Source organism: Cyprinodon tularosa, unplaced genomic scaffold (assembly GCF_016077235.1).
Source record: "Cyprinodon tularosa strain WSP-4 unplaced genomic scaffold, ASM1607723v1 ctg503, whole genome shotgun sequence".
Taxonomy (NCBI): Eukaryota; Metazoa; Chordata; class Actinopteri; order Cyprinodontiformes; family Cyprinodontidae; genus Cyprinodon; species Cyprinodon tularosa.
Genome location: NW_024039234.1, coordinates 65,584 through 83,700, shown reverse-complemented (window position 1 = coordinate 83,700; position 18,117 = coordinate 65,584). Strand labels below are relative to the sequence as shown.

Sequence of the window (18,117 nt, the reverse complement as noted above, 5' to 3'; positions counted from 1 at the left end):
AGCCTGAACCGTTGATACAAGGCAGGACGGATCCATGCTTTCATGTTGTAGACGCCAAGTTCTGACCCTGCCATCCGAATGTCGCAGCAGAAATCGAGACTCATCAGACCAGGCAACGTTTTTCCAATCTTCTATTGTCCAATTTCGATGAGCTTGTGCAAATTGTAGCCTCAGTTTCCTGTTCTTAGCTGAAAGGAGTGGCACCCGGTGTGGTCTTCTGCTGCTGTAGCCCATTTGCCTCAAAGTTCGACGTACTGTGCGTTCAGAGATGCTCTTCTGCCCACCTTGGTTGTAACGGGTGGTTATTTGAGTCACTGTTGCCCTTCTATCAGCTTGAACCAGTCTGGCCATTCTCCTCTGACCTCTGGCATCAACAAGGCATTTCCGCCCACAGAACTGCCGCTCACTGGATGTTTTTTCTTTTTCGGACCATTCTCTGTAAACCCTACAGATGGTTGTGCGTGAAAATCCCAGTAGATCAGCAGTTTCTGAAATACTCAGACCAGCCCTTCTGGCACCAACAATCATGCCACGTTCAAAGTCACTCAAATCACATTTCTTCCCCATACTGATGCTCGGTTTGAACTGCAGGAGATTGTCTTGAGCATGTCTACATGCCTAAATGCACTGAGTTGCCGCCATGTGATTGGCTGTTTAGAAATTAAGTGTTAACGAGCAGTTGGACAGATGTACCTAATAAAGTGGCCGGTGAGTGTGTGTTAATTATAATATTTGCATGTTTTTCTTATTTTTTTTTAGCTCTTTTGTCTGAAATAAAGCTTTTAATTTATACATTTTCAGAAAAAGTTGAAAAATAGGCAAATAATCTCTTGTTGTTTCAGACCTCCTGAAAGAGACGTTCACTCTATTTCAGAGCAAGTAAGTAGATATACTGAAATAATAATAATAAAAAGCCTCTTTTTTTATTTTTAAATGTAACATCTTTTCCTGTTTATTGTATTGCAAACACACATCAAAGCAAAGGAAATATGATATGAACAAACTCCAGGAATAATAAACACATTTTAAACTTAGCTCCAAAAAGCCATTACATTAAAATATTGCTCTCTAAACATGAGTAGATACAGCTGCGGTCAGAAGTTTATAACCGTTTGTCATCAGTTTAAACTCAGGGCCTCTAAGGATTGATGTTAAACAATTATTTATTCGGGGTTGGATGTTAACAGAGCAGAAAATAAGGAGCATTCTTTAAAGAATGGTTGTTTTAAGTTTTAGTTTTGGGAGATTCTGTCCAATTTAGATCAAAAATCTAATTCACAATTTAAAAGATACATCCTCAGTTTTCAGTTAAAAGTCGCTCATCAGTTTGCTAAATCATTACAAGTTTTTAGTTGCCATTAAAAGTCTCTAAGACATTAAATCCTGAATGGGTTTAAAACCAGTCCTCTGATCGGCCGCTTAATTTCTTTTAATTGGTTTCAGACACTTCTCTATAGGATATTCTGTAAATTTGCCTTAATAAGGACATTAAAGAAGACATTGACTTAAATACTGATTTCGGATCGGTTTACATGCTCATTAAAAGTCCCACATCATGATAATGCCATTACCATGCCTTACAGCTGGAGCCTGAAGGGCTCATTTTCAATCCATAAAACATTACATTTGTTGTTGTGGCCATGTTCTGTCTGTCCAGTAAACTGTTCAAATCAGCATCTTCTCATTTAAGTTGTACCTTAAGCTACACATTGAAGCAATGATCATTTTTTCTTTGAGATTATCTCAGTCCCTTAAAAAATAAAACAAACTTCAAGCTTAGACAATAAAACTGATGTTTAAGCTTCTTTTAGCTCATCATCAGCTTGAGCTTTGGTTAATCCACCCATCCAGTGTTTCCGAGCAAATTCTCCCTAATTTATCCCTTATCTAAATATGACAGTTTGGATCAAATTAATTTTTCCTACAGGACAATCCCAAACATCTAAAATAAAAATGGATAAAGCTTCACCTAGCTTCTAAAGCCTCTCAAAAGCCCAACTACGAACTTACAGTTAAAATTTGAACTATGCCATAAAGCTTAGTCCCTTCTGATCAAAACTGTCAATAATCGGTTCAAGGCTAAAAGACAATGCATGTGACTCAGGTGAAAATTGTTAAGGATACTTAAACAAATAATAATAGAGTATATTTATAACTTTGATCATAATGGATTAGAGACACGCAGTAGAGATCAATTCATGTGATTCACTGGAAATCAAGAATGAATATGACGTTGAACCCCTCCATGACTGTATGCCAACATTTGACCAAAAATAAGACGATGTGTGAGAAGGTTAACACTAGAAAACCTTCAATCATCATCCTTTATCTTCTTTTTAATGCACTTTTTTTCTTATTTCTTTCTCCAGATGTTGAAAGATGGAGTTTTAAGGTATGGATTCCTGGAAAGAAGTAGAGTAATATAAAATGTTTCAGGTGTAACTGCCCTTTGGGCTGCAGAAAAACAAAACAAAACAAAAAAACACCAGTGTCCTCATGTGTATGTGTCTTAGGTCCCTTTAATTTTGGTTTACATTAATTTGTCCTCTTGTTGGATTAAACCTAAGCATTCTAATTTGCTATTTTTATAAATACATACGTTCTGCTCAAACATTTTTATGTCAGATCATGAAATCTTCACAGCAAATTATGAATGATTACTGTCTGCAGAGAGAGCTTAATTTTCCAGGTCCAAGTGTCAGTGCAACAATCAGACACACAGGAAATGGAAGACCAAATACGGCGCTGCCTGCTGATGCCATATGACAATGGGTCGGTCTCCATAGCAACACAAGACATACATATAAGTCGCATATGTAAGTATGGCCGATGCTCTTGGACATGATAACCAGCTGCACAGCTGGAAAAACACAAAAGAAGTGCTTATTTTCCTTTTAATTTGTTTTTCCCTCCCTTTCAGTTGTTTTTCAGTGTGATGCTGAAACCCAGCAGACGTTAAAAGGCCTGTTCCAGTGGCCTAGCACTATGGGAGGCAGATATGCTGTATGCGCATGCCCAAAAAAACCCTCAGCGCTTTGCTGTCCGACTCTGGTGAGACCTCCGAGTACGATGGAGTTCTTAGGTGGCATTTAAAATCTGACCACATGCAGCTGAACATTACCAGTATGCGTTCAGTCCTCATCAGTGACCTTTGGATGGAGGTTCAAATTCTAATTATATATGTCAGGATTTGGTTGTGGTTTTAGGACTCAAATGCAGAGGCAGGGAGGCAGAGGTGAGTTTCTTGTAAATGTAATGAAAGGTTAACAGACAACTGAGGCAGGAATCAAAAAAATCAAACAAGAAAAAGGTAAAACCGACCAGAAACCATGGAGACTTCAGGGGGAAACAATCACGACAAGGAAGACACAGAGTTGGATGAAGTTAGACGAGGAACCAGCACTGAGGAACTGCACAAGGAGAGAATTTATGGCTAACTGAACAAAGAGAGAACTAACGAGCAGATTGGTAGCAGGTGTGAAGAGAGCGGTCTAAGGCGCTAGGGAAAAAGGAGACCAACACAAAAGGGCAACAAATAAAAACCTAAGAACTGAAATATAACCAGAAAACACAACAAAATAAGAATTTAACCAATAAAACTAGAAAACATGAAGCAAAGTTAAACCGAATACTCAACAGGAAACATAACAGAACCAAGCCTGTGACAATATACAGGTTAAAAAGAATTGTCTTTTTAAAAGCCTTATCTTCAAAAGTCCTGTTGAGCGTTAAGGTTTGATCCTTCTTAGAATCAGAAAACCAAGCAGGAGCATTGAAATAAACCTCACTGGACAGATTACATGATGACATCAATAAAATCAGTGTGCATTTATGATTTACACTGGAAACCATCTTTAAATACAAAGAAAACATTTGTTATTCTTTCTAACATTTACCTATGATATCAGATAATTGACGCTAACGACATCAATTTAATGCATCAACAAGTTTGGGCCTGTCTGAGTATTGATTATTTCTATCTGTACATGTTTGCTCTGTTTTGTCCTGACGTCTTTCTGTTGGCTCAGGGTCACAGATTTTACTAATAGTTCTGTTGTAAAGAGTAATTACCGGAAAATAATTAATTGATTTCCAGATTAAAGGTCCTATTTTAATGACATCAGTCTGTCACATTCTAACTTTATACTTTATATTCTTTCTATCAAGTCAAATTAGGAAGAGATAGCTTAAAAGGTAAAACATTGATCTTATATTTATAAGGAACAACATAGATGCACAATATTAAGCAGGAAAATTGTAAAAACTGATTAGCAAAGCGTTGGTCCCCTCTGGATAGTGCAGTTATGATAAGGGGGAGGGATTAAAAACTACTGTGATTTAATTGTTCTAATGCAAACCAGAAAGGTTGTTAATGTTGGAATCCAGACTTGTTTCTGCGTTACACATGTTGCACATTAGAATTGCATGATGACAGGATAATGCACAAAATGCTGCATGTAGAGCCCAGCTGACTGGGTGAGGCAAAGCGTGTGCCATATGAAAAGGACAGATTCCCTTTGTTCAGGTACATCCATCATGTGAGAAAAAATCTAATTTATGTTGCTTTATTTTATATCTCTTTAGTTGAACAAACACAATTTAAGTGGAAAAAAGGTCAACATAATGAATCACAACCTATTTCACAAGTTCAAACTGAAAGGAAAAAAATAGCAACACTTAAAAACAAAACAATAAATTGTTTACATTTTTTAAAAAGTGGATCCATATTTGTTTTACAAATAATACTATCCTACATAAAAAAATGCAAATAATTTAGTTATTTAGAGATAATCTAATTTTAACACCAAGCCTGTAGACAGAACAGTTTTGTTTTAAACTTTTAAAATTATATATGCCATCATCCGATACAGAAGACGCTGTGGTGAGACTTAACATAAACCCTTAAATAAACGGAAATAAAAACGAAAAATTATAATAATTCTATTATTAAAATACACATTTTACAATAACTAAACTTTGCAATTCATAAACATTGACAGTAAAGTAAAGGTCTTTTGTCTTTACTAAATCTTTATTCTAAAAAAGAAGATTTTTTCTTAGGATGAGTTCAGCCTTAAAAGCTGCTGCTGTAAAAACTTATGTTGTTTTTACAGCAAACTGTCCCTGAGTACTCACTGGTTGGAGCCGGACGATGAAGACTGCCCCCCAGTGGTGGAAACTATACTTGATCTGGACACTATTGAAGTCACTCCTGGTTCGTTTACTTCTATTTCCGTTCCTTTGTGTGTTCATCCTTGTCTGGAGCTAATTCATAAATTATATTTACTTCTTAATGTCAGTTAAAATCATAAAATTAACCACCAAACTAATTCACAATAAATGATTTAACTCTTAAGTTGAAGTATCTGGAAATTCTTTCCATGTTCAGCTCTTTTTACACAAGGGAGCAGTTGTTTACCAGCTGTCAATCAGCACATTGTAAAAGTTCTCTCATCATCATCTCATTTGGTTAAAGAGGCACCAGCACCTCATGAATAAAATCTACACTAACAAGACATCCAAGCTGCTATTATTGTTTATACAGTACACAGAAATCCTACTGGAGATCTTGGGAAATTAATAACCTGGATTTGCTATGACAAAATCTAGATAATCTAACTAAGTGGTCAAATTTAATTCAATTCAGTTTATATATATATATATATATATATATATATATATATATATATATATATATATATATATATATATATATAGCGCGAATTCACAACACATGTCATCTCATGGGAATTTACAGAGACAATTCAACCAGATCATACTGTATGATTGATTCAGAGTTTTCTGTCTAAGGAAAACCAGTTGACTGCATCACTTATTGACTCAAAGGCAATCCCTCACACTAAGCATGCTTGTAGCGACAGTGGAGAGGAAAAACTACCTTTTAACAGGAAGAAACCTCCAGCAGAACCAGGCTCAGTGTGAGCGGCCATCTGCCGAGGCTGACTGGGGTTCAAGGAGACAGAAGCAGACATAGAAAAAGAAGCATAGAGACAAAAGGCAATAAAAGGTTATCTGCTGATTAACTTTAAATTGGAAAAAAAAAACAGATACAAAAAAAAAAATGTTAATGTTTGCAGAGAGACAAACACTACAAAACCTAATGTCTGGAAAAACACCTAGAAAAGGTTTTCACACCATCTGTTTTATTTTTTTATTTAAATCCTCAACTAAAGTCTAAGTCCCAGTGAAGAATTATTTGAGTAAAAACAAAAAGTTCAAAGTTAATTGGGTACACTCGCTTTTTCACATTGGAATAATCTGTTTTCAAGCTTTGCTACACCCTGCATGCTCTTCAGAGGTTGTATTCACTGATTATCACGTTCCTTCCTGTTGTCGTTCATCATCAGAGAACGCCCTCAATGTGTTGGAGATGATTGAGGATTTACTGAGAAACCAGTCGAGTCTCATGTACAAAGAGCTGGTCACAGTCCTCAACAAGCTGAAGGTCATCATCAGGGTCAGCGTGGTCACGCCGCAACTTGGCCAAGCTCTGATCAACGTCATCTCAGACATACTGGAAACAAACAGCAACCTGACACCTTTTACAAACACGTACGGACATGAAGAAGATTTAAGTATCCAAGTAAAACCTGAGCTATCATCAAATGTGTGTAAACACCGTGTGTGCCTTAATTCGCAGTATTCTCAACATCACAGAGGAGGTTGGAGACATGATGGTGGGCTACGAGGGCTCCTACACCCTGTGTGCTCGAGCAGTCGCTCTCTCAGTGGTGGATGTAGTTCCTGGACAGACCAGCAGCTTAAGCTTTGGAGTTTTGTCTAACTGGACCGACATGAAACCAGAGGTTGTCTGATACCTTTCCTATCTGAACACTGAGTACAGCTAAAGGTATAGGGGAGGATGTTCTTTTTCTGGGTGGATCATCAAAATAAGTGGTCCTCTTAATTGTGAACCATTCTGGTGATATGTTTACGTAAGGCCGTCCTACCTGTTCATCCCCAGTTTCACTTACTGGTGGTGAGTCTGACATAGTGGAAAATTAGCAAATCTTTTGAAAAGTAAGCTTTTATGCTGGTGAAGATTTTCAGTCATCCAGGTCATGGTAATTCCAAAAAAGTAAAAAGAAAAACAAATCCAATGGACTTTCCAAGTTTGAAGCTCTTTCGCTTCGTATCCAGGAACCTTTTTTCCTATTGGGACGTTTGTCCGGTTCAATTTTCATGTTTTCTTAGTTAAAACAAGACTTTATTTTTGGTGCACTCTACAAAGCCTCGAACTCAATGCTATTTCTGACATTTTAAATTGGAAAAAGCTTCCTGGATGGGAAGCTAAACTCCTTCAAACTTGGATACAAAGTCCAGTGGTTTGTTTTTTAACTTTTTTGGAATGAGAGTAAGCTTGTATGAGTGATGCAAACAGCATCTTTTAAACAGAGCACGCATGAGGAGCAATGGGCTCGTGCATGCTCTCACACGCATCCTCTAGGGAGCGGGTACATGCATCTGCATTCATTTTTTTTTTTTTTTTAAGTGGAGAGGACAGGTCTTTTCAAAAATTTGTCAAAATCTTCCACTATACCTTTAAACTTACAACACCTTTCACAGGTTTTGGGATCTTTTTGTAATGATTTTATCCAAAGATCTGACCCACATGCAGAAAACCAGAGAGACCAGGGGAAGGTTTAACAGGTTTATTGTGAGTTGGTAGAGAGGAGTCCAGTGCTGCTCCGAACACTGGCGAACCCGGACTTAAAAGTGAAGGGGAAGATTCTGCGGTTAGTTAAGGCTCAGTGGGAAATTTATGTCTTTGATTTGAAGAAGGGAATTAAGGCAACAGGAGTCACGTTTCCAGAAAAAGGTGTCTTTTTTTTAATCCAGTCGGTGTGGATTGTTCCAGTAACAGACTTGCTCGTTGGAGGGCAGACAGGGTTTAACCAGGTTGAGGTGTTTCCTTGAGGAACGGAGGAGCTGACTGCCACTTAGTTTTCCTGCGGTACTTGAACGGGTTTAAACAATCCTTGGGGAAAAGTAGATCCAAACCACCAGTTTGAATCCTCAGTTCAGTTTGAAGCTCAGATTATCCTTCCAGAGGGGAGAAGGCCCAAAACATTCAGTTCGCAGGATGACCTCTTGCCGAGAGGCAAAGACAAAAAACAAGGCTAAGACTCAGGTGACAAAAACTCAGTTTGACTCAGCAAAACTCAGCTTGGCTAGAGTGCCCAAAACTGGCAAACACTCTGGCGTAGGGGTAGTGGCAGTCAGCAGCTTAAGAGTCCTCCGTTAATGACGCAACCATCCGCAGGTGTGTGAGAAGGCCAACGAGAACCAGGCGCCAGCTGGTGGTGGAGGAAAACAAACAAAAAACAACCCACACAAACTGGATTCCTAACACTTTTAGCATCAGAAAGAATCCAATGTTTTCTATGGTGGATCATAGAGGCTCCAGAGGTGTAGATCTTCCAAAGTAATTGATTTTTTTCCTCTACAGCTTAACTAATAGGTGTCCTACAGGATTTATGTCTGTGGACTTACATTCCCATAAGAAAAAGGGTTTTCTTTTTTCCGGTTAACTGTTTTTAACGATTGGACCGTGTGTCAGGTAACTTTTATGGGACCGACTCCAGCTGTATGATCCTTCATGCTCTCTGATTGGCAGATAGATTTCTGTAGGTTGATCTTTTCGGTTTTGAAGAGCAGCAGGGGGACTGTTTTTAAAAAACAAAATATTTTCATTTATAGGGTTTTCTATGGATATAGAACGGTCCCAATAACTATGGAGGGTGCTGTATTTATTTAAATGTCTAGCCAAACAGAAAGGTACACGGGCCATTTAGACCTAAATTCAAACTTATTCATTTTAATTATTCTAATTCTAGTTTAATCTATGTATACTTATTGCTACTTATGCGTTTTACTTAAGGTCTTATATACTTTGAGACTGATGCATTAAAATCTAATATCACAACTTATCAAATAGCATATCATTATAAAATGAAGTCCATTTATTAATTAGAGACAATGGATTTTTTTGTCATTGTTTTAGAATACTGATTCCTTCTAACAGTCCCCTACTGTGCAAAATAATCCATAATATATTTAGACATGCAGTGTAACATTAAGGATTTGCTTTTCTCTACTGTGTAGATTTTTATTAACAGGTATCCTACAGACGGCACTGTGGCTTTCATTTCCCTGCCCTCTGTCCTGCAGAAGAACTTTGCACAATACGGTGTGAACCAGAAACACCCTAGAATCCAGTTTCAGTTCTATGCCAACCCACTGCTCTTTCCGGTAGTATTTGATGAGGAAAAATTATCAATTATTTAATTTATATGCATATTTTGGTGAAGGAAAGTGGTTTCTGTTTTCTGTCTCTTCAGACCCATAAAGAGAAGCCCATCCTCAACACCTTTGTGGTATCGGCCAGCGTGACCAACGGCAGCTCCCCAATCAAAGACCTTCCTGAAGACGTTACCATCATGCTGCACCATTTACAGCCCAACAGAGTTGGAGAGATTTTATTCAAATAAGCACTAAAACAGTAAAGAACAAATAAGCTTTTAACATTTCGGATTAACAGTTTTTTTTTCTATTTCCTAGTATGATAAAGAAGTCCAGTGTGTGTACTGGAACTTCAATAAAAATAGTAGGTCCACATTTAGAGACACATTTCTTCATATTTATCAGAAGATGATAAAAAAAAACAACAACTGTACTTTATTTATCCGTCCACATCTAGATGGGAACGGGGACTGGGATGATCACGGCTGCAGAAAATACAACAGCACTGCTGGCAAAACGACGTGCCTCTGCAATCATCTCACACACTTTGGAGTTCTTCTAGTAAGAATCCTTTGGTGAAGATAACCTATTCCTGGAAACTCTGACAGTCGGATTCAACAGGCAGAGCTAAAATGAGAAGATTTTAGCACCTAATTGTTATTTTCCTGCAGAGATACCATTTTGTGATTCGGACGCACAAAATGGGACCAGAGTTCGGCCCATGATCCAAAGTACTATTGGAGCATACAAACATTTCTACAAAATCAGTGAAATATTAGAAAATATCAAAAAAGTGGTTGATTTTGTCCATTTTTAGGTGATTTTGTAGTTTGAAGCACTTTAACATAGATGTTTATTGTTTATTTTTCTGTAGTGGATCTAAAGACCTCATACTCATACCCAAGTGGCATCGCTACCCCAACTTTGGGAATCAATGTTTTAAAGCAATGATCTCAATTAAAGTATGTCAAATAATTGTGGTTATAAAACAAAGTAAGATGCTTAACTAACTTACATTACATTATTACAGCAGAGGGAATCAACAGTACAGATTTTGGAAACCAAAAGGCAAAGTCAGACTAAATATGTTTCCAGAATCTCAAATTATTAAACACAAAAACCTGCAGTGAACATTTTTTTTTAATTAACAGAATTTTGAGTTTACTTTTTCTTTTTTTTTTTAGTAATCTGCAATACTTGGTACAAAATATTGCTTGAATGGAAAACTTTCCTGCTTAACATCAAAATTACTAAATAAATATGTAGACAGGCAGATTTTCAATAAATTGCTTACATCCACATCATAATGTCTTAGATTGGCCTAGTTAAAGTCCAGACCTAACTGTCTGTCCAATCTCACTGCACCCTTTAGTGGGAATAATCCAAATGCATGTCGTATGCGTTTAGATTTTTATTTTGTAAAAACATTATATTTATATTACAACACTTGACGGATCATAAGTCCTAAAAAGATATCTAGTTATAAGGCCACATAATGTGGAAAGGTTTAAGGTGTGAATATTTTTTTCTGATTCCTTTCAGTTATTAGAAAACCCTGCCTGTATTAAAACAAATGTATTATTCCTTTCTTCTTCATCTTCCTTTGAGGCGCTTAGCGCCTGTCACTGTTAATGAGTTGTTTTTTTCTAAACATAACCAACATAACCATTCTATTCATGACAACTAGATTTAACATGTACAATGATTAAAAAATTACAGTTTTCCAAAGAATATCAATAAAGCTCACAGCTGGGCTTAGATGTGATCTACATGACTTTTTTTTTTTATGTTACTCAAATAGACTTCCAGTAATAAACCCTCCTGGTTGGTTTGACATAAATAATAGGTGAGAAAGCATTTCAATGCTCACTGATGGTGGATCTGTCATTCTGTGGAGATGCTTCTCTTTAAATTACTCATGAAAAGATACACGTCATCCCTCAAAAAACTAGACATAGCAATGGTCTCTCAGCAGGTGCTGATCTAAAACATATGTTAAAATCAACCAAAGTAATCGTGTCATTAGACATAAAGCCCCCATCACCCAGAAGCACCTCACTTGATAGAATCAAGTTCTATAAGAGGCCTTTAGGGGGAGCTGAGGAGAGGAATGCATAAAGGGAAGATAGCTCCTGAGATTGAATCAAGCTAAAAGTCAATCCTGTTGATATTTTTCTATCTGAACTCATAGGATGTCTCCAGGACTCAGCTGGACCCGGCTAACGAGCAGATCCTGACCATTATCACCTATGCTGGTTGTGGAGTCTCATCTCTGTTCTTAGGAATCACCCTTCTCACATATATGGCCTTTGAGTAAGTTAGATCAACGTTAACATATGCACTCAAATTATTCCAAATAGTCGCTTAGTCTAACGTTTTCTAGCCATATATAGAAAGGTTATGGCTAAATATCTAATCATCTGATAAATATTTTACTTTTTTCAAGTCTTAAACTCTCTCTCTCTCTCTGTAACGCTCATCTCAATGTCTGATTTAGAAAGCTTCGTAGAGATTACCCCTCTCAGATCCTCATAAACCTCTCTTTGGCCCTGCTGGGGTTGAATCTGGTCTTTCTGCTCAACTCCTGGTTGTCTTCCTGGGGTCTGTATGGCCTCTGTGTGGCAGCAGCATCCATGCTGCACTACTTCCTCCTGGCATCCTTCACCTGGATGGGGTTAGAGGCCATCAACATGTATTTTGCCCTTGTCAAAGTCTTCAACGTCTATGTCCCCTCCTATATCCTCAAGTTCTGTGCTCTTGGATGGGGTAAGCTGTAATCCAAGCTCTGCAAACTCATAATAGCTAAATAACTCACAAAGCAGCTTTAAACGTAAAGTATTGAGGTTTTAACTCTTTGTTAGGGATTCCTCTGGTAATCTGCGTCACGGTTCTCATTGTAAATCGCGATGCATACGGCGGCCAACTCTACACAGATGCTGATTCAACTTTCAAGCCTTTGGACAACTCCGACACCTTGTAAGATATGAGTTTGCTTGGTATCCATGTTTCACGTTTTGATTTTTTAGTCAAAAAATTGCAGGAGTTACATATCTGTAGAAATAAACTCATCAAATAATGTTACTAAAGAAGTAAACGTCCCAGTATACTTTACCTATGGCAAATATTTGATATTATAATAAGAGTTTGTGTATGTAACAACACTAAATAATTATACCCAGTTTAAGAAATAATCATGTAGGAAAGGCGACAAAGTGAATATTCAGATATTTTACACGTACAATAAATTACAGTATTTCTTCCTTTGCCTTTATAATATCTCTTTGTGTAATGATAATTTATGTTGTGTTACTTTATGCCATAACAGCTGCTGGCTTCAGGATGATGTGACATTCTTTGTGTCTGTGGTTGCCTACGCTGGGCTGATTTGTCTCTTCAACATTGGGGTAAATAAGATTTAAAATTACAACCTGAACATTTGTAATCAAAGTGGACTATTTTTGTGGAGCTCTTCATTTAAAGGCACTTTTAAATTGTATACGAAACTATTAAAGTTTATATTATAAATGATTACTCATAGGAATACGCTCAATTAAAACAAAACAAAAAGTAATTCTGTGCTTTGGATACTTGAAATTTCTTCAGAAAATAACGGATTAAAACCTTATGAATTTCTCCTTAGGTTTTTGTCGTAGTACTGATTCAGATTCGCCGTATGCGTTTCAACAGCCCAGCAGGGACCCGGAGAGGGCTTCTTCAGGACCTGAAGGGTGTAGCTAGCCTCACCTTTTTACTTGGACTAACGTGGACTGTAGGCTTCTTCACCTGGGGACCAGCAAGAGTAGTTCTGCTTTACCTGTTCTCTGGGTTGAACACATTGCAAGGTACGTTCGCTTTGAACCGAGACAAAAATTGAAAATGTCAAGGCCTTTCTTTTTTTACGCATTTCTAATAGGAGCTTTGACATAAGATTTACACCAGATGTCCAATGCACTCCAAGTTATCACTAAATAAAAGAAAAAAATAAAGCAAATTAGTGATCATATTTTCTGGGTACAAATAAAAAAGGACTAAAGAGGGAACAAATGCTTTGCACGCTCTCAGAAATGCAACACATGTTCTGTTCTTGGTCCTGTACTCAGATCCTCATCTACTTCCAATAGTGTTCTACAGGTCAGGCGTGACTGACTGGGATATTCCAGCCTTTCCTTTTCTAAAACCAATGAGGAGTTTCTTTGGCTGTTTATTTGGGACTATTGTCTTGCTTAGAACCCCCCCCCCCCCCCCCCCCCCCCCCCCAAACTTTAAACTAGGGTGACCAAACGTCCTCTTTTTCCCGAACATGGTTTACTTTTCATATCTAAAAAAATGTCCGCAGGGAATTTCTAAATTGTCCAGGATTTTGGTCGACTACAGTGCAGCCGTAGGCACTGCATTGATGTTGGTTGAAGTTGGATATTAAAGCTCCTTGGGGTCAGCGGTATCTAGCAAACGGTTGATCCGACCGAGGAACTCTGATGTCGGCCAGCGTCTCTCAGCTGCTCCCTCCTATCACGAACGGTGGTGCATTTAGGGACCGTCAACAAATCTTTTAACCAAGGACTTCTTGAGAAACAAAAATCAATAAATTCCTTATCTTATGACCAGCTAAGACGAAACTAATATAAAATCATACCAATTGATAACATGTAAGGCAAACTTGTTTTTATGCAATTCTAAGCTTTTTTTAAAGACAGAAGTTGGGACTTCTTTAATAGCTTCCAGGTCACATGACCCACCGACTCAAATTCTTTGTGAAATTGTTTTTACTACATTAACCTGATGAGACACACTCATTTTTATTCCATTTTGACCCTTTGTATATATTTTTTAAAATTTTTATTACTAAAATAATTGATATTTCTTCAATAGCTTCCAGGTCATGTGACCCACTGACTCCAAATATATATCAAATTGTTCTACTAATTTAGCCAGATGAGACAAACTCATTTTTACTCCATATTTGTATAGCTACATACCCCCCCCCCCCCCCCCCCCCAAAAAATGTGTCCTCCTTTTCAGAGACCCAAATCTGGTCACCCTATTTAAAAAATGACTTCAACATTTTCTCCAGCAATGAAGTCTTGTGTAGTGACTGTCCATACGGACAATTGTGGTTTAGTGCGACTCAGTGGTTTTTAACCTTATCTTAATTTGCCCTGATTACTTTGGGTCTGTGGATTACTTGGGTTAGAGTCAATATGATTTGAATCCAATGTAAATGGCCCCATTAGCAGTATTTAAATTGTAAAAAGTATTGACATGGGGATGCACTGTAGCATTTTGTTGCCTTGTAGCAAGAAGGTCCTATTTTTGATTCCAGGTCTGGTGTCTTTCTGCAGGCAGTTTGAAAGTCGTCACTGTGCATCTCTGGGTTCTCTCCAGATACTTTGGCTTTCTCCTAACATGACTGTTAGGTTGATCCCTGTGTGTCTCCCTGTGATAAACTAACAATCTGTGCAGCGTCTACCCCAGCTTTTGCCCATAGACTGCGATTGGGTTTTTCAATCCGTTTTATTAGGTTCTAATCAGATGCTTATAAACAGTTTATCAGCATTAATGGTAATTCTGGAGGAATTTATTTCAAAAGGTTTTTTTTTGTTTTCTGGCTGGACATAAAAAAACCAAAAAGTGACAAGAAATTTATAAGGACTAAAATACAACAGTAATAAAAACTGGGCAAAAATGAGAGAGTCCTCTAGGACTTCTATGAGACACCAAAGCCAGCAAAGGCCTGTAATGATTAGAATCTTTTTTTCTTACCAAAGCAATGTTGCTTAGGAGAGAAACTCTGTTCAAACTTAAGTTCCCTTTAAGGGATGTGGTATGGGAGCTGTGGTTCGGTAAAATTTTAAGTCCATGTCTTTTTTCACTCGGCTTTCCAATTAATTTCTTTATCTCCAGGGCTTTTTGTCTTCCTGTTCCACTGTCTGTTAAAGGAGAACGTGAGGAAACAGTGGAGGGCCTATCTCTGTTTTGGACGATTTCGCCTTGACGAGAACTCTGGTACCAACACTCAACTTAATACACTGATTCTACATTTATTTGCTTGAATCAGGTTGTCACTACTTGCATTTAATGGAGTTCCTACTAATTTACCATAACAACATTATGTACCATATGAAAAACACATTTTAATGCAATTCTGGATATTTAAGTACAAAACAACAGCTATATAATTCACACTTATTATTTCTAACTTCTGCAAGTTATAAAACATTATGCATGTGTTATAATGGGTCATTTCACACCTTTGTTTATATTCTGTGTTATTTAAATAAGTTGTGTTTCAATACATATAACTAATAAATGCAATATGTATAGTTAATCTATTCTCTTTACAAATGTACTACCATAGAACAAATTAAAACCACCTTCCCAAGGGTGTAGAATTTATTGCCAAGAAGCAAAGATTTTCAGTTTTAGACCAAACATATTTCCTTATTTTTTTTATTCAAATGTAGATTCAATTTGATGTTAAAAGCCCACCATATTTGTCCAAAATACATATTTTTTTTCTTTTTATTTAGTAACTGGATGTTCAGTTGGCCTTTTTTCTCACTTGGAAGTCAATACATTTGGATTCTATTTTTTTTTTCCAAGACTGAATATTAACCCTGATTTAAAGCAAATTTTGACCTCTGTTATGTTTTTTCAGAGTGGAGCAATTCAGCATCTGTTAGAGTCCTCGCAAAGCCAAAAGAAAAACGTTTAAGAGCAGCAGTACCATCAGTTCGTTCTGTCAATTCCAACTCCACAGAGAGCACGTCAGCTTCTTCTGACTCCAGCCAGAGAGACTCATTCTGCAAGAGGCCAAACCTTGGTGAGGAAACAAAGCCAAATCCCGTGCACCGTACGGATAGTTCAAATTACAAGGTGTGATTATCTTTTTAAGAATGGAGTCTAGGAAAGGACACACCACAAGGTTATTGGATTTTATGGCACATTAACAGCTGAGATCACATTCAAGGTCACTGCTTGAATTAATGACAGTGAGATGACCCTAAGTGTTTACAGCTGTTTTATAATTAAACATGTTTAAACCAAACTAAAAGGGCACGACTGCTTATATTTATAAAAGGCTTCCATCTGACAGTTCAAATTTAGCTAAACTCTTTGCCACATGCTTAAAATAGACAGTTCCTCACATCTTTGAGCGACTCACAGATGTTTAATTATCTTTCAGATCTTTTTGTGAACAGCGTGGTTCTTCCTCGAGCTCAGACCGGAGCCACGGATACACAAGCTCTGTCGTTCTACAAGGAGATGAATCTGACATCTGGCTAAACGTCCAACCATGATAATTTAACAATACCAATGTGCTGACCTCCACATGTCCCATTATATTAAAGCAGCTTAATTTTTCTGCCTTTCAGCAGAAGGCTGACAGATTTCTTAGTAAAAGCAATGCACACAGCTTCATCAGCTAAGTTTTCAACACACTTCTATTGCTGGTTTTGTTTCCGGAAAATATTGTACCTGTACCTGTAATTTTAACGAGTCGAGCAAATGAACCAACACCAAGGAGGAGTTGGTTGCCAAGCAACTGGTGAGCGGTGCAATGGTGACAATAAATTGAGGAACATTTTGTGTAAAAGAATAAAATACCAAATTTAACATTACAGGTTCAGCTCTTTATGAATATTGTTCAATTTTGATCATTTTGTCACATTTATGTAAGAAATATTTAAGATGTTTACAGCCTCTTTGTTCTAGAAAATCTGGCAATTTTTGTTTGAGCTGCTTGATGGTTTTAGTCACTTCCTTGAATGAAGCCCCCTTTGCCTGCTCACTTTCATGATTTCACAGCTTTAAGCCGTTTCTAGCTGCTATCGCTGCCGATATATTTATCTATATGTTGCTAGTATTTTGTGATGTGTACAAGCAAATCAGTAATTAGTGATAAATCCAATTAAAATGCCATAAAATCAGAAAAATGCTAATTTATGCTTTCTTTGTTTCTCCCATTTTAGGCTTAGCTTTTTTATGTAATACAAATCTATCTCTTCTTGTTTAATACACTTCAATATAAGAAACAGTACAGCAAGTACATTTTGAAATTAAATGGACACTTCCAGGAACATGAGATTAAGCAGAGGGCATATTTTGGGGGGGTTATCTGATTATAAGTAGTTTCTCAGAGCATTTTGATAATGCAGAAACAATCAAAATTGGTTTTATGTTGTTAGTATGTTATAGCACACAATGATAGTTGACAGTCTGTAAAAAAAAAAAAAAAAACAATAGTTGGCTGGTCACAAAATCCTGTAATAAAATATTTTAGTGGAAAGTTGAGTGGAAGGAAACAGTTTCATTAAAGGCGTCTTTTAAACATGAATAACCTCTGAACTCTGTATGGGGTCACACTTTAATTTCCAGAACTTTGAATCCAATTAGTCAAAAATACCACTACTTCCTTTGATGACCATGATATTGCTGTGCTTGATTGGCAGCAAACTTATCAGACAGAAACCACAGAGCATATGTCTTCTCGAAAGGACCTTCAGACATAACAGCCACAAGCAATCAGGGCTTCAACACCTCATCAGAGCCACGCTGTATTAATGCAGGAGCCCTGAGTGCATGAACTGTTAATTAGAAATATTTTTCATGCGGTCACAATATCTGTTAAAAAAATACACTGTTCTTATGTAATACCAGGGTTCCTACAGCATAAGGCAAGTTAAATTCAAGACTTTTTAATACTTTTTAATGCCACTTAAAATAAAAATTTAAGACCAATTTCACAAGAAAAACCCGCTTGCGACAACTTAACCCAAAGGTTTATTTTAACATAAACCACTGCACTCATGTTTCAAATTTTGAAAAGCTTCCCATACAGGAAGAAAGCTAAAA

The 18,117-nt window shown here is 37.1% G+C and overlaps 2 protein-coding genes across 2 annotated transcripts; both read left to right on the top strand.

The window, feature by feature from the left end:
• Nucleotides 1-840: 840 nt before the first annotated feature.
• On the top strand, nt 841-9,549 carry LOC119795200. Its single transcript, XM_038303060.1, has 8 exons — nt 841-879; nt 2,370-2,392; nt 2,671-2,816; nt 2,921-3,051; nt 5,115-5,215; nt 6,369-6,573; nt 6,662-6,827; nt 9,127-9,549. Exons 4-8 carry the CDS (start codon nt 2,999-3,001, stop codon nt 9,307-9,309), a joined length of 708 nt encoding a protein of 235 aa, XP_038158988.1. The 5' UTR covers nt 841-879; nt 2,370-2,392; nt 2,671-2,816; nt 2,921-2,998; the 3' UTR covers nt 9,310-9,549.
• On the top strand, nt 9,315-17,177 carry LOC119795217 (adhesion G-protein coupled receptor G2-like). The gene is made up of 9 exons (XM_038303094.1): nt 9,315-9,488; nt 11,456-11,577; nt 11,762-12,030; nt 12,126-12,240; nt 12,590-12,668; nt 12,905-13,106; nt 15,166-15,267; nt 15,920-16,084; nt 16,448-17,177. The coding sequence occupies exons 1-9, from the start codon at nt 9,315-9,317 to the stop codon at nt 16,546-16,548; spliced, it is 1,329 nt and encodes a 442-aa protein (XP_038159022.1). The 3' UTR covers nt 16,549-17,177.
• Nucleotides 17,178-18,117: the final 940 nt, after the last annotated feature.

Bases quoted from the DNA above. Each gene is read 5' to 3' on its own strand.
- LOC119795200 (XM_038303060.1), top strand. From the start codon at position 2,999: ATGCTGTATGCGCATGCCCAAAAAAACCCTCAGCGCTTTGCTGTCCGA. The intron at 5,216-6,368 runs GTTCGTTTACTT...GTTCATCATCAG, and splicing joins CACTATTGAAGTCACTCCTG to AGAACGCCCTCAATGTGTTG. The intron at 6,574-6,661 runs GTACGGACATGA...CTTAATTCGCAG, and splicing joins CTGACACCTTTTACAAACAC to TATTCTCAACATCACAGAGG.
- LOC119795217 (XM_038303094.1), top strand. From the start codon at position 9,315: ATGCATATTTTGGTGAAGGAAAGTGGTTTCTGTTTTCTGTCTCTTCAG. The intron at 11,578-11,761 runs GTAAGTTAGATC...TGTCTGATTTAG, and splicing joins CTCACATATATGGCCTTTGA to AAAGCTTCGTAGAGATTACC. The intron at 12,031-12,125 runs GTAAGCTGTAAT...ACTCTTTGTTAG, and splicing joins GTTCTGTGCTCTTGGATGGG to GGATTCCTCTGGTAATCTGC.